The sequence below is a fragment of the Thermothelomyces heterothallicus genome (genome assembly GCF_042370625.1).
Source record: "Thermothelomyces heterothallicus CBS 202.75 unplaced genomic scaffold P884_scaffold_11, whole genome shotgun sequence".
Taxonomy (NCBI): Eukaryota; Fungi; Ascomycota; class Sordariomycetes; order Sordariales; family Chaetomiaceae; genus Thermothelomyces; species Thermothelomyces heterothallicus.
The window spans coordinates 252,818-275,087 of NW_027192572.1; the positions used below are offsets into that span (position 1 = coordinate 252,818).

General features: G+C 58.6%; 6 protein-coding genes across 6 annotated transcripts; 5 read left to right on the forward strand and 1 right to left on the reverse strand.

Annotated features, from left to right (window-relative positions):
• Window positions 1-357: 357 nt before the first annotated feature.
• Window positions 358-3,696, forward strand: P884DRAFT_20324 (T-complex protein 11-domain-containing protein). The gene has a single exon (XM_069438490.1). It carries the CDS (start codon window positions 530-532, stop codon window positions 3,611-3,613), a length of 3,084 nt encoding a protein of 1,027 aa, XP_069297510.1. The 5' UTR covers window positions 358-529; the 3' UTR covers window positions 3,614-3,696.
• A 1,086-nt stretch (window positions 3,697-4,782) lies between these two features.
• On the forward strand, window positions 4,783-7,668 carry P884DRAFT_299741 (peptidase family M1-domain-containing protein; the record flags this gene model as incomplete). Its single annotated transcript, XM_069444705.1, has 3 exons — window positions 4,783-4,886; window positions 4,977-6,917; window positions 7,047-7,668. The coding sequence occupies 3 exons, from the start codon at window positions 4,783-4,785 to the stop codon at window positions 7,666-7,668; spliced, it is 2,667 nt and encodes an 888-aa protein (XP_069297511.1).
• A 5,736-nt stretch (window positions 7,669-13,404) lies between these two features.
• P884DRAFT_269719 (uncharacterized protein) lies at window positions 13,405-15,363 on the forward strand (the record flags this gene model as incomplete). Its single annotated transcript, XM_069442290.1, has 1 exon — window positions 13,405-15,363. The coding sequence occupies one exon, from the start codon at window positions 13,405-13,407 to the stop codon at window positions 15,361-15,363; it is 1,959 nt and encodes a 652-aa protein (XP_069297512.1).
• A 2,015-nt stretch (window positions 15,364-17,378) lies between these two features.
• Window positions 17,379-17,909, forward strand: P884DRAFT_259558 (uncharacterized protein). Its single transcript, XM_069441358.1, has one exon. It carries the CDS (start codon window positions 17,405-17,407, stop codon window positions 17,873-17,875), a length of 471 nt encoding a protein of 156 aa, XP_069297513.1. The 5' UTR covers window positions 17,379-17,404; the 3' UTR covers window positions 17,876-17,909.
• A 376-nt stretch (window positions 17,910-18,285) lies between these two features.
• On the reverse strand, window positions 18,286-20,021 carry P884DRAFT_200467 (general substrate transporter; the record flags this gene model as incomplete). The annotated part of the gene is made up of 3 exons (XM_069438301.1): window positions 18,286-19,237; window positions 19,297-19,503; window positions 19,576-20,021. 3 exons carry the CDS (start codon window positions 20,019-20,021, stop codon window positions 18,286-18,288), a joined length of 1,605 nt encoding a protein of 534 aa, XP_069297514.1.
• A 333-nt stretch (window positions 20,022-20,354) lies between these two features.
• Window positions 20,355-22,253, forward strand: P884DRAFT_259560 (uncharacterized protein). Its single transcript, XM_069441359.1, has one exon. The coding sequence runs from the start codon at window positions 20,839-20,841 to the stop codon at window positions 22,111-22,113; it is 1,275 nt and encodes a 424-aa protein (XP_069297515.1). The 5' UTR covers window positions 20,355-20,838; the 3' UTR covers window positions 22,114-22,253.
• The last annotated feature ends 17 nt before the right edge of the window (window positions 22,254-22,270 follow it).

Here is a 22,270-nt window from a genome sequence, read left to right on the forward strand (position 1 = left end):
AGGATCTGTGCCCCACCTGCCCGTGAAGGCAGCAGTGCTTGAGAATCCATGCTGAAGTGCGCGAGCTTATGCACCGTTGCCGTCATCAACGTTTCCCCAGCCTTCCCATTCCCGTTCGTCCCATCGGCTCTTTGCCTCGTGTGCATCCGCTCGATCAGCCGAAGACACGGACCTGCTGGTGCTGATTCCTGCTGGCAGCTTCTTTTTTTTTTCTTCCCCTTTTTATTCTTCTTCTCCGACACTCTTTACTTCCAACGATATTTTCTCTTCCCACCCAAAGGACCGAGGCCGTTCTGTTTCTTCTCCCCGCTTAGCGCGCCCGTGACCGGGTCATCCCGACCACCGTCTTGTGCTGTCCGATCCGCGAGCGGCTTGTCGATTTGTCCTGTTTGCATCTCCAGGTCCATGCAAACGATATCGATCTCCATTTTATACCAGCCCGACATTGATTCTCGACTCCCGCCCTGAGGGCGTACGGAATACATCAGACACGAACACCCTCGAAGAGAACCCCGCAACCGTGATCAGGATGCAGCGCTCGTCGCTGGACCTGACCGAACCGGCTCGGAACATCGAGGAGTCGAATGGGCAGCCAGCCGCCGACATGACCGACGCTACCGCCGACAACACCCTCTCGCCTCCCGCTGAGGAGATGGAACTCATCGGTGACGATAGCGAAGCCACCGCCAGAGTGTACACGCCGCCGCCGCACATTGCCGCACGGCTATTCTACCGTCCGACGAACCAAACTCGACGCAAGGACAGCGCGGCTTCATCTCGCCGCAACAGCATATCATCTGTGACGTCGCGCTCCTCGCACGGCGGTGTCCGCAACGGCGGCCCGCAGAGCAAATACATTGCACAACATCTCCGCCGCGCCTCCATACTGGAGGACCGGAAGGCGCGGCTTGCTGACCGTGCCGCCCATGCCGAAAAGGTGCGCCTCCGAGCGGCGCTGGCCAAGGCCAGGACAAGGAACGCTAGTGTGAGTGAGGAGAGGGCCCTGGCTGCCGCGCAAGCCCGGGAGCGCAACCTTGCCGAGATCGCTGCTGCCTGTGCCGAAGAGGTCAGGCGAGCCAAGGCTGTTGCCGAGAGTATGAAGGAAAAGCGAGAACAGGAGATCCGAAAGATGAAGCTTCAGATGGAGGAACGCCTGGCCGAGGCGGAGAGGAGGAGGGAGGAGCTACGCAGCCGAAATGCTGCCAAGGCGAAGGGGAGAGAGCGCGGGCAGAGCCTAGGGACCCGCAAGCCCCCGGCAGCCGACGTCGTGCCCGGAGCCCAGGAGGCGAGGCCGCGGGCGCGAGCTCCCCTCACCAAAGAGGTCGCTGCCTCGAAGATATTGTGGTTTTGGAGGGCCAGCAAGAGGAAACAGTACGTGGCCGAGTTTTCCGCCTTGGGCCTATCCTTGGACGCCGTGCGCGAAGCCTCCTTTGATGAGGTCACGATGCTTCTCTCTCAGGAGCGCGTCCTAGTTTTGACCTCGCGCATCCTTCGCATCTGCGGACTCAACGAGGGCGACCCCGGCTCCGTCGAGGAGATGGCCGCGGTGAGGTCTTTCCTGAGTGCCTTTCTGATCTTAGGCCACCCATCGCAGGTTCTCAGCAACAAGGACACAGATATGGCGGAAGAGGCGGAGCTGGGCCAGGCGCACCCTATTCCCAAGGACAGTCTTGCCAACCCTCAATCTCAAGAGCTCGTTAGCAAGGCCAGAGACCTCCTGGTTCTGTTCGAGAACGTTCTTGGTCGGTTGACCGCTTTCAACCACTACACGCCGCCACCGGCCCTGCTGGCCGCGTTTCCAGAGGTGTATGCCACCTTCTACAACGCTCTGATTGCCTGGAAGGCCCGCGACTCGAGCTCGCTGGTTGACCTGATGGTCATGCAGTTTGTAGAGCTTGACGCCATCTGGGAGTCTGTGAAGGACACCACGGACGGCTCGGTGGACCAGGTGTACAAGGAGAGCATCCGTAACAACCAGCTCCTCCTGCTCGTCCGGATCAAGCGGCTAGCCGGCGCTGCCAAAGGGAAACAGCTAGTCGCGGACGCCGTGAAAGCCGCGCGTAAAGCAAGGGCCAAGAAGCCCGTTGGCGACACGAAGCCGCGTATGGCGGAACAGACGGTCACCGAGACGGCGATGGGAGTTCTCGGCGTGGAAGAGAGCAGCGCGCAGCCACAAACGCAGACCCCAACTCCGCCGGCTACCCCGTCAAGGAAGCCGGAGCCGTTCCGGATCGGTGTCGTGATTCCGAGCGGGAAGAGTCTGCTGCCTGACAATCGGATTGTTGTCCACGAGCTGGCCATCAACAAAGAGTTCCGCACCGAGCCACACGAATACCACGAACAACAAGAGCATCTACTGGCTCCGCTATTTCGAGAGATGCGCTCCACCATGCAGTCGCAGAATCGGGAGGCCCACTTCTTCCTACTCCTGAAGGTTGCCGACCTGATCCGGGAGAAGCTTCAGCGCCTGGTCAAGCCCGGCAACTCGATGCACACCTTCATTGGGGAGCTGCTGGACACCGAAATTGCCCAGCGTCAGTTCGCCATGGGCAGCTTCTCGTACGAGAAGTTCTTTCAAGCTATGGGGTCGTTGCTGCCAAAACTCTGCGCGCCCGTCAGAGACGACGAGGTCAAGGTACTTGTCGAGGAGAAGTTGAGTCATGGCAGCTACGTCGACCGCCTCGAGGCGCTAAATGGCTTCATCGACGTCATGCTCAGCGACTACGCCAATTACCTCCTCCAGCTGGCGGCCCCGCGCCTCATTGAGCAGGCCCCAGCATACGAGGCGATGGCGTTTGCGGCCGATCTCGAAGCCGGACGACACGACCTCGCCGTCGCCACCAATTGTTGGCGCGCGGCACGGCAAAAACTCTTCACAGAGGCGTCGCGTCGCGACCCAGAGGGCATCAACCACCCAGGGTCGCGCCCCACCGCGAATCGCATCTACGCGCAGCTCCTTGTCGACCTCTTCACGCAGCTCTCCCCCGTCCCTCGGGAAGAGGTCCCGGAGATGCTCTTGCTTGACCACAAACGCATCATCGAGGCTGGCCGCCTTACCCGCCGCATCATCACGACCGGCGCGATCCTCCTGCAGTGCAAGAACCTACTCAAGCGAGATGTCCGCGCCCCTTGGCGGAGCGAGGCCCAACGCATCTTGGCCGTGCTTGAAAAGAGCGACGACCCTCGAGCGACGGACATGACGCCCGACGTGGCTGCCGAGGGAGTCATCGCGGCGCTCGAGGCCGGCCGCTGCATGCCTGCGGCCACGAAACAGCACCTCCGCGGGCTCGTCAACAAGTTACTCGCCGCGAGCGCCGAGGCGGCGACGGTCAAACCGCGGGAGGTCGAACTCCAGGAGCCCGTGTTGAGGCTGCTGCTGGCCAGACTGCGCGGGCACGTGCTCGCCCGGCTGGCAGCTGCATCGGCCAGCGAGAAAGTCAAAGCCACGAGCACCGCAGGCGAGAAGCTGGCTGGGCTAGGTCTGGCCGAGTTTGTGGATAAGGTCAGGGATATGGTGGACATGATGGGCCGGGTGTCGGCGGTCGACCGGGATGCGCATGGGGTGTGGTGGGATAGGGTTGCGGAACTTGTCGAGGGCGAGAATACACAGTAGGGAAAGGGGGGGCAAAGGGACTGGGTTTGCGAGATGAGGGGTTGCATGCGTTGATTTCGGGTAACTGGTATTCGCATGAGGGTCTCAACAGGGGGCACCAACGGTGGGAATCACGAAGGTTGCGTTTGACTGTGTCTGGCTGGCTTTTCACATCGGGTCTTGGTTGATGGCGATGACTGCTTGTCTTCGTACTTGGGCGTTGGATGGATACTGGCGAAAAGGTTTTTTTTTTTTTTTTTATGCCGAGTTCGACTGTTCAGTTCGACCGTTCAGTTCGGCCGTTTACTGTTTAGGTCATCTCAGCACAGTTTCTGGAAATTCATTCAAGCGTCTTAAGCATTACTTCATCCAATCTGTCTTGCCTCGGGTTGTCCTCCCATTTGCATCTCTCCTCTTCCAGTCGACGTCGAGTCTTGTTTGTGGATCGGTTCGGCGGATAGCGCCGGCCTTGGAGCCGCACACACGAAGTTGTTCCACTTTTTCGGCCGGCAACAAAACACCGGCGGGGTCTGATCTCGAAACTTTAACGAAACGCTGCAAGAGTGCACACCGCGCTTGGGAACCCCCAATCCCTACTGTCTTGGCTCAAGCCAACCTTAGGGGCACGAGCGGAAGCCAGCATATACACACAAGAACTTCACGACAATTCCTTTCTCTCTCTCTCCGTCTCTCTTTTCTTGGTCCTCTGCACGGCCCCGAGCTGCCTAAATTTCTAATTAGTGTGTAACATATTCCGTCATTGAACTTGCTTACATAGTAGGCTGTGTCACCTCAACGCGCTCGGCAAGCGTCCTCAGACGCGCTTTCCTTCTTCCTGCAGGTGCCGTCATAGGGGGAGGCCTACGAGCTGCATATTGGTGGGGTCTGGCCCGAGCCCGCCCCCCAGATCCCAAGCTCCCATGAGCTCCTCACGCATCCTCGTCCGAGCAAGGTTTTCAGCTTCGTCTCGGTTCTTTTACCCCGTGCATCGAAAGAGCTGGCTCCCTCGATCAGCCACTGTTCTTCAGGACAAGAATAGCTTCAGGCGTTTCTCCTCACTGCCTCTGAGACCTCCTCCACGGACTCGCAGATTGCCACTTGGCCCCGCTACTGCGGCTATCCGCAGCCCCGCCTCCACTGAGCCTCTCCGTTACTGCTCTCACGCATCGTTCAGACACAAGTTTGCCAGTATGACGGACAGAGATATTCTCCCAGACACTTTCAAGCCGGTCCATTACGATCTCTTGATTACGGACCTCAACTTCGACAATTGGTCATACAAGGGCAGCGTCAGGTAAGCAATCGCCTGCCGGCATGACCTAGCTCCTTGGGTTATCGTCGCTACCTGAGCTTATCGAGTCTCTGCGAGCTAACGACCCTATAGGATCGATGGCGAGCTCACCAAGCCCACAACCGAGATTGTCTTGAACACCCTGGAGCTCAAGCTGCTCAGGTCCAAGATTGTCGTCAGCCAGGGCAAGAGCGACGAAACATGGGAGGCGACCGCATTCGCCGAGGACACCAAGAGCCAGCGCTCCACCATCACCTTCCCACATGAGCTTCCTGTGTCCGCCAAGGCCTCGTTGAGCATCGACTTCATCGGCGAGCTCAACCATGACATGGCCGGCTTCCACCGCAGCCAGTACAAACCGGTTGCCCCGGCCGCCGCCAGCGTGCACCGTGACGACGAGTTCCACTACATGCTGAGCACCCAGTTCGAGGCCTGCGACGCACGCCGTGCTTTCCCCTGCTTCGACGAGCCGAACCTCAAGGCAACCTTTGACTTCTCCATCGAAATCCCCGAAGATCAAGTCGCTCTCTCGAACATGCCCGTGAAGGAGTCGACGCCCGTTGGCGAGGGCAAGAAGCTCGTCTCGTTCGAGCGGACCCCGGTCATGAGCACGTACCTCTTGGCTTGGGCCGTCGGAGACTTCGAGTACGTCGAGGCCTTCACCGACCGCGAGTATAACGGCAAGAAACTTCCCGTCCGTGTTTACACCACCCGCGGGCTCAAGGAGCAAGGTCGGTACGCGCTGGAGCACGCGCCCAAGATCATCGACTACTTCTCGGAGCAGTTCGAGATGGACTACCCTCTCCCCAAGAGCGACATCCTCGCCGTGCACGAGATCACCCACAACGCCATGGAGAACTGGGGTCTGGTCACGTACCGGATGACGGCCATCCTGTTTGACGAGCAGCTGTCCGAAGCCAAGTTCCGCAACAAGATCGCCTACGTAGTCGCCCATGAACTGGCTCACCAGTGGTTCGGCAACCTGGTCACCATGGACTGGTGGGACGAGCTCTGGCTGAACGAGGGCTTTGCCACCTGGGCCGGCTGGCTGGCCGTCGATTACCTGCACCCCGACTGGGAGGTCTGGCCGCAGTTCATCAACGAGGGCATGGACCAGGCCTTTTCCCTCGATAGCGTCCGCTCGTCCCACCCCATCCACGTCGAGGTCCGTGATGCGCTCGATGTCAACCAGATCTTTGACAGGATCAGCTATCTCAAGGGCTGCTCCATCATCCGCATGCTGGCGTCCAACCTCGGCATCCAGACTTTCCTCAAGGGCATCGCCATCTACCTGAAGAGGCACGCCTACGGAAATGCCAAGACCGAGGCCCTTTGGGACGCGCTCAGCGAGGCGTCCGGGGTGGACGTCAATAGCATGATGAAGCCATGGATTGAAAAGGTCGGCTTCCCCGTCCTGACGGTCACCGAGGGCAAGCAGCAGATCTCGGTCAAGCAGTCCCGCTTCCTCTCCACCGGCGACGTCAAGCCCGAGGATGACCAGACCATCTGGTGGGTACCGCTTGCCGTCAAAGGCAAGGTCGGCTCCCAGGGCATCGAGCCGCTGGCCCTCACGAGCAAGGAGCTCACCATCGACGGCGTGTGCGACGAGTTTTACCAGCTCAACGCCAACGCGACCGGCTTTTACCGGGTCAACTACCCCGAGTCCCGCCTGAGGCTCCTGGGCACCCAGCTGGACCATCTGACCACCGAGGACAAAATCTTCATTACAGGCTCAGCCGCCGACCTCGCCTTCTCCGGTTACGCCACGACCGGTGCGCTGCTGTCCTTTATCCAGGGCCTCAAGAGCGAGACCCACTATCGTGTGCTGAGCCAAGCACTGGACTCTATCGGCACGCTCAAGTCCATCTTCGGGGACGATGAGCAGATCAACAAGGGACTGGAGAAGCTCACCCTCGAGCTGATCGACAAGGCCTTGAAGCAGGTCGGCTGGGAAGGACCCACGAATGAGGACTTCAACACCAGCCTGCTCCGCAAGCGGTTGCTCCTGGCTGCCGTCGCGAACTCGCATGAGGAGTATGTCTTACTTTTTGAACTTCCTTGATTTTCTTTTTCTTTTTCCCAACCTGGTTCCCACCATATTATCCTTACAGCTCTTAACCGAAAAGATTGGATGCTAACAATCTTGCCTCCCTCTTTTTGCAGAGTTACCGCCGCCGCCCTGGCGCGCTGGTCCGCCTATGAAGCCGACTCTGCCAAATCCCCCATCGCCGCTGACCTCCGTGCTCCCGTCTACCGCGCCGCCATCCTCAAGAACCCGGCCGCCGCCGTTCTGGGCCTCAAGAATGAGTGGTTCACCACGCCCGCCATCGACGGTAAGGAAATCTGCCTCCAGGCGCTCGGCCACACGGCCGACGAGTCCCTGGTCAAAAACGTCATCCTGCCCTTCCTGTTCAACACGTCCCCGCCCGCGGCGGCCGCCGACTCGGTTCCGACCGCCGACATGCACATCCTAGCCGGCGTTCTCGCGGGCAACCGCGTCGCCCGCCCGCTGCTGTGGGCGTACCTGCGCGACCACTGGGACCAGCTCGACGCCAAGCTGGGAGGAAACCCCATCCTTGTCGACCGAATGGTCAAGGTGAGCCTGCCCAAGTTCTCCGACCTCGAGACGCTCGCCGAGATCGAGCGCTTCTTTGCCGGCATCGACACCAAGGGCTTCGACCGTACACTTGAGCAGGTCAAGGACAAGATCCGCGCGCGGGCGTCATACAAGGCCAGAGATACCGAAGGCGTCAGGGGCTGGTTGGTCGCCAACGGGTATGCCTAGGCTCAGAAAGTCCCGACGTAGGAACTATTCTTTCTCGTTTCTCTTTCGGATACCGTGTATTACCATCTGGGGTTGAATGAGTATTGGGAGAGGAATCAAATGCAAATCATAAAGCCGCCATAAACGGAGCTGCTAGGTGAAATAAAAAAGCCCTCTTGACCTTGTGCGCAGCCAATGTGTGGGTGACATTCGGATACGAGTAGCGTGGTGAGAACATTCAAAAGTATGCTACCAGCGTTCAGAAGATGATCTGTATTAATTAATTATCAGCCCCTGATTGGGACGGGGCTCCTGCGAAATGGCTATCTGAGTCACAACCCTCCGCGCCGACGCGTCCTTGATCATCCAGGGTAAACAATCAGAAGGGTAGTGAACGATAATCTCAAAGAAAGCTCTCCTCACTATGTCTTGAATTTTCTCCGTATGCGATGTTCCTCCCTACCCAGGGAAAGGCCCCTTAGGGATATAACAATGCCGCTTCTCACTTCAAGAATGACAATGATTCGGCATGCGACACGTATCTACACGGATGCAAATCGATGTAGTAAAGCCACTCTCTGGTTCTGACCACAATGTGAGAGGCTCTTGAGCAGTTGCGGTTTACCTTGGTACTGGTTCGTGACTGAACCCGGGCCGTATTCCGTCACTTTCTACGATGCTGCGTTTCTCTATTATCTGCCCGTGACCGAAATGATAAATGCAACGAGATGCAAGACGCTAATCATATCATGAGTGTTGCCAAATGTCTAATTAACTTTCAAGATCATGTCGCAGTCCAGTGGATAAGTGAAATGGCGGTCGACCTGGAATAAACATAAGCTTAATTAATTAGATGGTCCTACTCTGAAGATGAGTTAAGGTTCTTTCGGCCTGATCCCACGAATCGAGGTGTCCAGCTCCTTTCTTGACACGCCAAAGATATTCCTCTGTCCACGGCGACTCCCTCCACCGCATGAAACGGCATAGAGTCTCGAGTTTTCGAAGCTTGCCTTCATCCTAGGATTTTCGGATGGACAGTAGATCTAATTATTGTGTAATTCCTCGCTCGTTTGAGGGCTGATCTTGGAAGCGAAGGGGAGGTGTACGAGAATCCAAACGACGCGTTTCAAACCAGGCAGTTGAACTCCACTTGATATGAGAAAATTAGCAACGCACACGAAGGGATATATTATAGACTCCGAGGTGGTCGCAACGCGTTGCTATTCCGTAGTCCAGTTGTGATCGATAAGCAAAATGGGGGCAGGTGGAAGCGACAGAAGCTCCTTCAGGCAGTGGATTACCCGTGATGAAACTACCTCGGGCTTCAGTTTGGCTTCCGAAGGCGTACACACACGACAGGCGCGAGAGCACTTGGACTGGCAGCAAACCAAGGCGGCCTCTGCTATTTTTGGCCGATAAGCAGCTGACCTGGGGCGCAACGTAACCCGGTTCGTGGTAACTCAGGCCGGGGAAAGACGGAACTGTAGATATTCAAACCACGGCAGATGGTCTCGGCAGGCGTTGTCCAGGTGCGAAACATGGATGACCAAGCCCACAAGACCGAGATGGCGCGAAGATAGAGAGACATCTGCGGGGACGCACCCAACCAGGTTTCCTCACCCTTGATGCGCAACTTGGGGATCCAACATTACAGTAGATTGGCACATGCATCCCGCACATGTCACTCAAAGCTCTTCCAGATTTGGCCATATCAACCGAAGCCGTTGCTTCCATCTTCGGTAAAGGAATGGCGCTCGAGCCTGAGCTAAGGAACACCAGCTCGCGAGCTCACCTGCAAAGTCGTATTGCCGTATCACTCTACCCGGATATTCCACCGTCTTGGTACCTCGGCGTGCACGGAGCTGCTTGGGATACTTGGCTAAGCTTCCGGGGTAAGCGAGGTGCTCGCCAGTCCAGGTTCTCTCTCTCTCTCCCCTCCAACCTTGTCCGGGACAGCGTGGCGTGCAGCTGGATGTCGCCGTCTCGGGCAGTCCACAGTGGGGTCCGCAGCCACCCGAGTTGCGATGCAGTGCGGCTGCTGGCTTGCTCTCCACCATCGCGGTATGACGCTTCGGAACGAGGCTGTTTCCCATGGTTCGAGAGTTTCCCGGGTGCACTTGTGAGTGGCGGACACTTTCAACCTGTGACTAGCCGTGGTAGATACTAGCGCAGAGATACAGGAAGTGGACGCAGGTGGTATTCGAGGTCCACTATCAAGAGGCTTCGCATGAAACAGAGACGCTTAGGTGAACAGGTTGGGAAAAGAGACAGATGCCTAATGGGTACCTCCGTCGAGTGTCACTCCGAGGATGCGATAACGGTTTTGGGAATAGTGCACGTCGCTAGTAAGTAGGTTGCACCGGGAGCCGCAGCCCCGGTTCTCGAAAACTACCCTGGCTGGAGTTCTAGATTAGGGCAGTCATATAAGAGAGCAAGAGAGGAGAAGATGAGCTGAAGAACAAACCTGACGATAAGGACGGCAGAAATCAATGTCAGACGATAAGTTTTCAGCCTCGCGGTGTTATGACAGGAGGTGAATGCAATGTAGAGGTCGATATCTCGGTGTTATCGGATGCTCTCCACACAGGCGAGACCAACTGGCATCAGACTTCGCTCGGGTTTGGGAATGTGCATCAAAAAAATACCATGGGCCTTGTAATCTTCCAGGCCTGGGCATTGGGGTTGTCAAGGGGACCCCGTCTTGAGTATTCGAATTCTCGAGATTTCTTCGTTCGAATCATGCCATCAGTGCGAGTCTGGTTCTGGAAAATCTCTCGGTCTTGTCCCGGCCAATACCTGGGCGGTCTTGCCTCATCAAGCGGAAGAAGCCAGGGCATGTGACGCCTCCCAGTGCCTCGTTTGGTTCGGTTGTTGCCTTGTATGGAAGAAGATGGAGTATTTCTCAAGGACGAGGTGGAGATTCTGGGTAAACCTCGGAAATATGCGGCGAGCGAGCTCCCCAGCCGGTTGACCGAATTGACCGAAGTAGTGTACTCCGTATTGGAGGAAGGCAGGGGCGGCAGGGGGCACTGCCAAGGTCGGGGTTGACGCAGGACCCTGGGAAGGACCTGCCAGCGGCATGGTTTTTGGTGTGCGCGCGTTGATCGCACGGAAGAGGACGGAACGACCCCACTGGTGTACTCCGTAGTTATTCCGTACTGATATATTCGCGAGCAGACAGGCAGGCGCAAGACTGGGCCTGCAGGCACTTGTCGAAAACAAATGCCACGGCGCATGCGAAGCTGGAATCTTCGCGAGGGCAACTAAACGTGTACGCAGTACTAAGCAATAATATACCTGAATTAGTGTAATGACCGTCCAAGTACTTTGCGGCCTGTGCTACCAAGGTTTCCCGGCAAGGGTTCAAACGAATCGCGGCGAATTTTGCACTTGGCATCGATCGGAACCCGCCCGGGCCTTGGAATCGCGGGCCGCAACGCGGCTAGCGGGTGCCACTTTTTTCAGGAGTTGCGGAGTTGCGGTTCCGACGAGCGGCCCACTGCAGCCTGCTGGGACCAATTGAGCCCGTTCAAGGTTTCTTGCAGGGCCCGGGCTCTCCAATTGCGCCGGACTCACCTCCCTCGACCAACCCCAGGCGGACCCCCCCGGAAAACACGCGAGAAACAGTGGAGGCTGATTGCCCAGAGACTAGCCGCATTCTCCGCCGAGACATCTCTGGTTGACATCGACAACCAACGATTGACAATGCAGCGACAACCCAGCACACTGCTGCCGCCGTCCAACCAATGCAATCGCCCAAATGCCTCTCGACACCCACTGGCCTCATGCCAGTCATGATGGTCGATTGAGGAGGGATCTGGCTGTACACTCTTTTACCCAGTGCTGTAATCCGTATTTACCTGAGGTATGTACATACTGTAGGTGCATAAACAGGACGGAAGCACATACGGTGGATAAGGAGGAAGCCTGCGCCCTGAAGTTTCGTATCATCCTCAAACGAGTGCTACCGTATGTGCTCCCACGCTTCCGCGCGTCCGCCTTTCGCCAACATTTCGTTGGGTGGCATGGCCTGGGGCGTGGCAAAGTAGAGAAGGCGACGGCCCAGCGGCCAGAGCTACCGTGTCCTGGGCGTTTGGGCTGAACCCGGATCCCACCCCCACCCGCCTGCCTTCAAAGGCGCATCCCACAGTAATTGCTTGATAGTGCAGTCGCGGACGGAATATGTAGTGTACAGAGGTACTTACAAATTCACTGCCAACCTGAGTAATGCCATCCATCCCTCCAATAACGCTATCGGCACATGCCGCCGCTCTTGTTGGAGCATGAAGCGCGAGGCCCACCCCGGCGCCCCCCAGCTTTCAACCGCTGGGCCTGCCGCGCGGAGACTGATGCGCCGAGCGTACTGGTCTTCCCTCTGGACCCCCCTCCCCTTCGCCTAGATATTGACCCTCTTCTCGGGGAAACTACGGGAATGTTTGGCGAGAAGGCTCAGCGGTTCCGGTGCAGCGCTGGCAGCTGTCTCGCATTCTGCCTAAAAGTGCCGATAACGTGAGCTAGGGGCACCCTTTATTATATTGATGCCCTTCGCCGTTCCGGTGGCCTGGCTGGGCCGACAATCCAGAGACCCGGGGTTATGCGGGCCATCCGGGACTAATATCTACCGTGTAGGGGGTCCATTGGGGTCACACCAGTCACCTTATCAAGAGCGCGTGTTCCCATTTCCTTCTTGATCGATCTCTTAAAGGCGGAGGCAGGAAAGAGCGCGGAAAGCACGAGAGAGGAAGGGCACTCGGGCAAGCAGGCAAGCAGGCAAGCAGGCAAGCAGACAGGGAAGCAGAGAAAGAGGGAAAGAAGGCAAGAAAATCAGCGAAGGACTACGGAGAAGGAAGGCACACACCACAACACAACCAGACTTTCACCCACTGCAAGACTGTGTCAGCTGGCCAAGCCCGCCTGTGCACCACCGTTCTCGTCTTCGACCACGCCCACCACCCCCGATGTGGTACGACCAAGCTCGCTTTCCGAGGTCTCGATGGTTACTAGGACAGGATGACAGGCTCAGCAACCGGCGCCGCTGTGGCGGTATCGACGACGGCGTCGCCAACAACAGCGGCATCGATAGACGTGGTTATGGAGGGCACATCGACATCGACATCGGCATCATCGTCAACACCAGCACAGATGAAGGCGGCGTCGACGACAGCTCCGAATGCAACCATAAATACGGCACCGGGGACTCCGACACAGACTGCAACGGCAGCAGCAGCAGTGGCAACCACGATTGTCAGCGCGAGCATGCTGGCAACGATTGGCAGCACCCATGGCAATAGCAGTTATGGTCGCGACCAGAGCCAGAGCCAGGGCCACAACCAGAACGCTAGCGGGGGCAGTTTCAGGGACAAGGGTCTCGAACCACGGGCGCGGTGCAGCCAATGCGGGCGTCGGCGCACCGCGTGCCACCATTTTCCACACCCACACCAGCAGGGCCTACAGGCTTCCCCGGCCTCCGCAAATGCGACTGCAAACGCAAATGCCGCTGCGGCGCCCTTGCACACGCGACCCCGCAGGATCTCCAAGCTCAGACACCGCGCTGCCTTAACAGCCAATGCCACCCAACAGCAGCAGCACCAGCACCCAACAAATGCAGCGGCGCCTGCCGTCAGCTTCTCTCAACACTCACCCTCCAGCAGCCCGGCGACGACAAGGACCGCGAGTAGGAAGAGGAGGACATCGACGCCCCCCGACTCGGCCCCCGACTCCAGGGACTCGAGTGAATCCAGCAGCAGCAGCGCCGCAATGGATCCTCCCGTGCTCTCATTTTACGGCAAGGAGCCGGTCCCGCTGCCCTCGCGCTTTGGCCAGATCAAGCGCAGCCTCGTTGCCGGCCACGAGGCCGAGCTAGAGGCGTCCTGGGCCCGCTTGATCACCGCCCTGCGCGAGCATGTCGACGACATTGCCTCGCGCGGGTCCTCTCTGACGCCGAGCATCGACTTCGCCGACATTCACAACCCGGAGGCTCGCGCCGCCTTCTCGCGCGACCTGAAGAGTTACGGCCTCGGTGTCGTGCGCGGGGTCGTGCCCCGCGCGGACGCGCAGGTCTCCATCGACGAGACGGTCAAGTACCTCGAGAAGCAGACCGAGTTTAAGCGGCCACCGCCCCAAGATCCGACATGCTTCGATTTCTTCTGGACTCCGGCACAGGTGCGCACCCGCGCCCACCCGCGCGTGCTCGAGGCGCAGCGGTTCGTTATGTCGCTGTGGGACAACAACGCCGACGACCGCATGGCCATCCGCTTCCCCATTGCCTACGGAGACCGGCTGCGCATCCACGGCGCCAATATCGGAAACGTGGGGCCCGACACCGCCGCCGCGGCCGCCGCGAACGATAACGACAGCAAAGCCGACGACGACCAAGAGGCCAGCGGTTCCCTCCCCGATGCGGAGCTTGACGATGACCTCGAGGCGCAACAGGCCGCTGCCGAGCTGCTCGGAGATTTCACCTCGTCCACCATCATTGCCCAGGTAGACAACGGCAGCTTGGAGCGCTGGGAGCCCGACGGATATGGACGCGGTGGCACGTACGACGCCGTGTTCAGGGGCGAGTGGGAGAAGTACGATCCCTGGGATCCCACCCACCGCGTGACCGCCACGTCGGACCTTTACAATGGTTATGGCGCCTGCAGCATCTTCCGCATGTACCAGGGTATGGTGGCGCTTAGCACTATCGAGCCGGGCCTGATCCGCCTGCTCCCTAGCCCCAAGCTGGCCACTGCCTACTTCCTCCTCCGGCCCTTCTTCTCCCCCAAGACGAAGCCGCCGGAGCGCCGCGACGGCCCCGAGTGGGACGCATTCCTCGACCCGTCCAACTGGGCCTTGGACAAGGAGCAGTCCACCATCATCCACGGCGCGGTTCCGGGCCACGCCCAGCGCCTAACTGAGCTGTGGCACCCGCACCTTCACCTCCGCCGCACCCTTCAGACCATCCCCACGCTACAGACGGGTGACTACATCGTCTGGCACCCGGACCTCGCCTACCACATCACCTCGAACCCCAATGTCATGGCCAGCCGCGCCCCGACCCCCCCGCCCGCCACAGCCGCCGGGGAGGAGCCCGCCGGTCGCAACGGCCGGCCAGTCTCCATACTGGTCTACGTCCCCGCCGCGCCCCTCACCCAGACCAATGCGCTATACCTCGCGCGCCAGCGCAAGACGTTCCAGCGCGGCCACCCAGGCCCGGACTTCGACTCCACCGGCAGCGGCCTAGGCAGCGAGGCCACGCACATCGGCCGTCCTACGGAGACCGACATCGCTGAGGTTGGAGGGCCAGCCGCCCTGCAGGCTATGGGCCTCGCGCCATTCGACGTCGCGCCCACCCCGCCGCAGTCTGCCGGTTCTTTATCATCATCACCTCCTTCCGCTTCCGCTCCTGCCGGGGAGAAGGCGGGCAACGGAGGAGAAGATGTGGAGATGGCCGATTCCGGTTCCGGTCCTGGGTCGGGCGCGGGGGCGAGTGCGAGCGGGGCGTCATCCATGACGCGGGCCGAGGCTGAGGTCGCCCGGATGGCAAACATCATTCTGTTCCCAGACCGGTACGACTTCTACATGGCCAAGAGGAATAGCAGCGGGACCAAGAGGAGCAAGGTTCGGGTAGAGAGGCTTTTGAACCCGGTCGATCCGCCATCGCCGCCTAAGGCGTCCAAGGATAAGGGGACGACGACGACGACAGCAGCAGCGGCGGCCGATGGGAAGAACTAAAGTTAAGTAAGATTTGGACAGCCGGGATCTTTTCTTAGGTTTTCTTGATTTTTTTTCTGTCTCTGCTCCCCTTCTCCACCCCTAAACTTCTCGCTTTGTGATGGAACGGACCAAAGACGGACGCGTCCCTTGGTCGTGCGTTTACAGGGTGTTATAGAGGCGACGTCATACCCCTGCTGTCTTTTTTCATCGGTTGCAAGGAGAAAAGAGAGGAGGGCTTCCTGTTGAGGTGCCAATACCTATTATCATGGCCATACCAGCCATACATCTCTCACATTGGTGGTGCCCAATGGAAAGTGGCGGGTTCTTGCTAAGGTTTTGGGTCGACTGAGCATGTGAGCAGTTTTGCATTTAGCATAGGATGGTAGAAGCGAGTGTGGTGTTGGGCCTTTTGGCCGGCCGAAAAAAGAAACTGTTTGTACGGGATTCCCGAGGCCCTCGTACTATCTGCCGTTAACTTGATCGGGGTGTGTGGCCCTGCGCTGCGCCACGGAGCAGGTTATTCCACTGTTTCGAACTTCCAAGGTGTATATCGACTCCCCTGGACTGGCCAGCCCCAACCGTGCGTCATATTCTGTTTCGTTTGCAAGTCCTGAAAGGCCATACAATAGGCTGAATGACTGTTTCGCGGCATGACATAAATTAACAGCCAATTTGGCTTGCGTAGTATCCAGTGTGCAGCTCCTGGGGTTTGATGCCCGGAGTACACGGAGTAAATAACAGTGGCCAGCCCCCTCCCTGTGGTCGAGCATCGGCCTGCTACTTTAAGCTATTTACACTAAGCTATGACGAGATCTCCTTTAGCCCGGTCCATGACGCAAGTAAACTAAACTAACTGCGTACAGGGTAGTGTAATTTCTCTTCTGTCTCGGCGCGCACCGGCCAATACCGCTCCAACGAGTGCTGAAAGTGGCTTTTATCGAGCACAACGCTCCCGAAACGCCCAGGGGTGGCCGTCAGGGTGGGTCAGCTAGTGGTGATGGGCAGTCTAGACAAGGGTCAGCACTTCGGACGCCTCTCTGATAACCCTGCGACTCCGAGTTACCTGTTTAGGGGCCACCAGTCCATGTTCAAGCCTGAAAACACTTTTAGTAAAGCGGCCAGGCGACGCGAGAAACACAGAAACAGGATCTCCTTTATGGAAACCAGCGAGGGTGTCTGGGTGAGGGTGCAAGACCATGGTCCCCCAGTCGAGTTTCGGGTCTCCCCTCTCCGTTGGAAGGCGACACGCCTGGTCTACCACACCAAGCACTTGGTTTCGAGCCTGAGGAGCCCGGGCAAGGGACCCATACCCTCACTACCACCAACATCTCCTGATCGCATCCCCGCCGCCGCCGCATCCCGCCGCACCACACCTTCCCCTTCCTCAACCTCTGAAGCATCATTTCTCGACCTGGCCGCCGCCGGCCCGCCGTCTTTTCTCATCGCTGCCGTTTCCCACGCCCTCCCCCGCCCCGCCGACCGCCTCGCCCCTTCTTCTTCTTCTTCTTCTTCTTCTTCTTCTGCTGCTGCTGCTGCTGCTGCTTTCCCTCCTGCTCGGATCTTCCCCACCCTCGACGAGATGACCGCCATCCTCCTCTTGCCTTTGCACAACAGCGACGGCGGCAGCGGCAGCAGCAGCAGCAGCAGCTACCGCACCGCTATAGCGTACCTCATCGTGGCGGCCACGCTGAACCACGTCCGCCGGACCCTGGCCCCGCCAACGGTGGGGGGCTTCCAGTACCCGTGGTGCGTCGTCATCGGCGGCGTCAGCGCGAGCCCGCTCGAGGACCTGCGGCTGGCTTTGTCGAACCCCGACGTGTTTGTCGGCGCCGCGCTGGCCGGCTGCGGGACGCGGTGGGCGCTCGCGCGGGTGGTCGGCGGGGGCGTCTTGGCCAAGTGGGTGGTCGAGCTCGCTGTGGGCGCCTTGTTGCGGAGGATCCTGTTGCTGTTTGTGACGGCGGCGGCGGCGGCAGGGGCGCAGGAGGAGAAGGGAGTTGGGTGGAGCAGCGCGAGGAAAGGGAGGTGGGAGGTCGGGTCGGCGGCGCTCAAGGTCGGCTACATGCTCTGGCTGCTGATGGGCGTCGAGTGTGCCTTTGCGAGGGGCATGAATGCGGCCGCGTGTCTCGTGGCAGGGTACAAGCTGCTCCTTGTTGCCCGGGAAGAAGGTGTCGGACGCGTCGCGTTGCGGAAGGCGATACAAGGGAAACTCCTGCAGGGGTGTTTCGTGGCCTGCCACTTGGTGTACTATCTGATGGGCGGGATCGGCCCGGCGGTGTGGCGGAGCAGTGTGTCCGCGGCCAGAGGGCAGCCTGGATCGCTGCTGACGATCACAGGGTTTGTGTGGGGTGTGTGGATGCTGCTGAGGTATCGCAGCACCTTCTTCATTGCGTTGGAGGTTAGTGGTTTCTTTATATTTCTTGGCTATGTTGTATTTGGCCTCGGGGTGTTGGCGTGGGAGTTCATTGATGACCCGCTGGGGTTGAAGGTGCACACTGCCCTTGATACGTTTACCGGAATCAAGGGAGAGTAAGCTCGACGAGAATAAACAAGGCGCAATTGTCGGGGAAAAGGTCCATCTGGAGAGACCTGGAAGTGACCTATAGACCTGGCAACCGGAGGTGAATGGCTTAAATCTCTAATCTGCTGAGCCGTGCGGCTCTGCGACACCATCCCGCAGGTATCGGCTTCTCGGAATTGGAAAACGAAGATACGAGTTAATGGACACTGTATGTAGTAGTTTCAGACCTCTTCATCTAGATACCCGCAGCCGTACCTAAATTATAAAACCAGATCTAAGGTGAGCATAAACATTGGACGGGCGAGTAATTGGGCACGAGGGCGACATCAAGTGTGCCCAGCAGACCACTGTTGGGTTAATGGAAGTGCTCCTGGCAGCGTCTTGATATCGGTATATCACTGCATGACTATCGCCATGCCGCTCTAAGCCGGTTCCTCCGCTGACTGGTATCCAAATTCTTCGTTACTTTCGCTCTCCGGGCCGACGGCGATTGTCTTATTATTTCTAGGCGCCCGCAGAAACAGTAGCGAGAAAAACGCCAGAAGGACGAGCCCGGCCACGTAGAACCACGGTAATCCGGTCCATAACCCCTTTCTCGACAGCCCAATGTTGAAACACCATGCAAGGACCGGGCCTCCCAGAAAGGCGCCGCCTGTTTCCAACATGCTGATCAAGGCGTACAATCGCGACGTCTGCTGGGGTTCCACGTAGCTTGTGGCAATGGCCCGACACAGCGGTCCTTGGGAGGAGCCAAGGGTGCCAATTGTGAGGCCGGTGAGAAACAGAACAATTTCCCTGCTGCATCCTTCGAGGATCGCTCCCAAGACGAGGAAGATGAACGAGATTTCGGCGAGCAAGAGGTCCTTAGAGAAGACTGACAGGCGGAAACGCCCAGACTGTTTCGTCAAGAAACCGGAAATCAGAGGCAGCAGGACGATGATGACGAGTTGCAGGGCCCCCAGGGGGGCGAGGAGATAGTTGGTTTGTGCCAGAGTCCAGCCAAAGTATGTGCTGATGTGCTGGGCCATGGTCGACGAGTAAGCCGCGAAAAGCGCGGGCTGGACCAGAAAAGCCGGCAGCGACAGGGCGATGTTGCGGTTCTTGAGCAGGGAAAAGGATATACCGAGCTCCTTGATCTCTTCGCGGACTCTTTTGGCCGGTGGCCGCCGTTCTTCCTCCGTGGTCGTTTCCCGTAAACTGATGGGAAGTGTCTCTGGGAGGAAAATGAGCAACAAGAAGACGAACGGCGTGAGGCAAAAGACTAGTCGTACGGGGGACCAAGGCCCCAGGTGTTCCATCAACAAACCCGCCGAGACGGGACCAATGAGGCCACCGGAAACGGCACCGAACGAGAGGCACAGGAAACCAGTTGCTCTAGAGAGTATGGGTCAGCGGTGCCGTTGATGGCCTAATTACAGAATGATTCCACTGACTTATCGCCGTCCGAGCTGATGTCAGAAGCCATGGCGTGAAGAGTGTTGAGTGCGACCGGGATGCCGCCTCCGATAAGGAAGAAAAGGGGGCCGAAAACCGAGAGGTGCACGTGGGGAAACTCGCCGATGCTGAGAATCAGGGGACCCCACGAGAAACACAGGACAATGCCAACATACGCGAGGGTGAAGGTAGGTTTGCGACCGATTCTGCCAGCGAAGGTCAGTGGGTAGCCTCGAATAAGAACGGCGGCTGATTGTCCGCTGTTTGTGCTTAATTACCGATCGGCCAAGACGCCGTACGGGAGCGTCGCGATAAGGCCAACGACAGAGTTAATCATGGCGCCAATGCCACCCAGAAAGGCCAGGTCCTTTTGCACGGCATCGACCTTGCACATCCGTTCCTCGACGGGCTCGGACTTGGGCTTTTCGTAGTAAAGATGGCAGACGGCGTCTTCCATGAGGCGGAATATGGGGACGAGGAAGAGCATGCCGCTCGTGGTGACGACGAACGTAAGGACGGCCAGCAGGCCCAGGATGGTGGTGCGTTTCCGGTCCCGGAACCGAGAAGCAAGCCCGCGTCGGCCAAGCTTTCCGTCGCCGGTGCGAAACGAATCGCCATGTTCAGGGTCGGACGGGGTCTCCCTGTTGTCGATGTCAACCGTGTCGCGTTCCCCGCCCGCCAGAAGCGGCTCCCCCTCAATGGAGTCGCGTTCTTGCGAGTTCATGACGGCGAGCGTGTTTCGGAAGGAAACATATCTGGCCCAAAGGTAGAGGTGACGAAAAAGGGGGCAGTTTGGATTCTCTTGATTTTAAGCTCTGGAGTTTCCATTCGTGGTGCATTCTTTAGTGTAGAGCTGATGACGCCGCTTTGGGGCTGAAACAAAGCAAAATCCAATCAGAAACCCGCACAAGAATACGAAATACGATGCCAAGAAGCGATACGCGTATTTCTATAATAACAATAACCAACAGTCAACAGCACCAGAAACGCCGTACAAGATCGGCCAGCGGCTGTTGGTATTTCGGCTCTTTGCCTTCCAGATTTTGGCAGGGTAGTTTCGTTTTCTGGGAACGCATCGCGGAATATGCCAAGACCTGAGGCATAGCTGCGCGGGAAGCTGCCGCCCCTCCATCACACCTGGGTCATGCCGCACCACAGCTCCACATCTGGAGGCAAGGGCGACCAAGTCGCTGGTCATGCCCCTCGATATAATTGCACGAGTCTGCCTCGCGGCCTGAAACGTGAGTTGGTCATTCGGGCCCATTAAGCGCACTCACAGAGCACGAACAAGATGAGTTTCGTGGCGCAGAGTGCCCCTGGCTTCCGCCGGAGGCCCAAAGGTCGGCTTCTCGCTCATAATTACTCATTGAAATGAAGACTGCCACCACCGGCCCTCGTCGTTTGTAATTAATGCATACAATGACGACTTTTGGACAATCCACTATTACCGCGTACCAAGGAGGACTTCATTAGGCGCGTCTGCCTCGTATTTCGATTTCGCGTACGCTGACGTTGCCTGCGCTGTTTTCGGAAACATCAGCATGCCCCCAGCCATCGAAGCACAACCCGCTGCAGAATCGGCAAACCGTCCGGATGCTGATAAGGAACCGTCCGTCCCTCATCAGATGCAGCTCCAACCATGCACACCACTGGAGCTAGCAGTTGGAGACGGCGCCGAACACGAACAAGAGTCCAACGCTGGTCTGACACCGACTAGTTTCGCGGACGGCGCCGCCCGGTTTCTTCCTGCACCGACCGACTTCCTCAGCTGGGCCTCTTTCGGCGAGGTTACTCTCCGGCCGAGAAAGAATGCCAGGAGGTCTCGTCTCGACAGGATCATCTCTCCCCTCAAGTCGGTCGGCGCCGGACTGCCAGGCAACGTGAGCGTGGAGGGTCTGGGCGGGCTCATCGAGTCCGCCCACGGTATCTTCCACTCGGTTCGCCGCCTCGACTTTATGGAGTCGGAGCGTACCATGTACACGTACTCGCCCCCAACTCCGGGCCCCCGCGTCCCGGCACCCGACAAGCTTCCCCGACGCGAGCTGGAGAGGTACGAGAACGAGCTCTTCGACCTGAGCAAGTACAACGGCGCGTCCGACTATCTCACCGCCATGGCGTGGACCGAGGAGGCCATGTCGGGGTCTCTGACCCTGTATCGGGTACTGTTCGGCATCGCCGGCGAGGCGACGGGCGTCCGTCCCGTTGCTGCCATGCGCGACGTGCCGAGCCAGGTGCTGGCCAGGATGCGGACGGACGGGAGGGTCAAGCGGAAAGCCGTGGTGACCCTGATCGAGGACGACGACCGCACGTTTGACTGGAAGGCGAACCCGGGCAGGGGGCCGCGATACGTCAGGCTCGCCTCTTCCGGGGTGCGGTCCCCGGGTCGCTCTAATAGCAGCAGGTACCGCGGACCGGGCATGGCCGACGCCGATGGGGTCTGCGCCACCCTTCCGCAGTTCTTTGCCCTGCTGCACTCGCGCCGGTCTCTCCTGGAGAACGTTGGCTCGTCCTGGGTGACCCAGACGCGAACCGAGGACGGCGAAGCCCATCCCATGGTCTTCCTGACCAGTTCACCCCAGTCGAGCCCCCACGAGGGCAACCGAGTGCACGTCGCCGTCTTGGTTCCGAACGACGCGCTCTGGGCCGAGGATGAATTCATCTGGACCGACCAGACCGGGCTAGCCGAGTTCCGGCAGAGGCAGTATTGGGACTTGATCGAGCCGGAGAGCCGGAGAGCCAGAGGCAGAAGTCGGAGTCGAAGGAGGGAGCGTGATGATGCCGGACCTACAAGATCTCCAATCAGGGGCGGATCTTGAGATTGGTGACGGGTTGCCTGCCTTGGCCAAGAGGTTGCGGAAAGGGGAGTGGGCGTGAGAGGAGAGAAGAATGGTCTTAATACTCTCCTGCAACGGCGAAGACAAACGCCCATCTGTCCTCCATGATTCATCATCATTTCCCTCGTCTTTCTCCCAT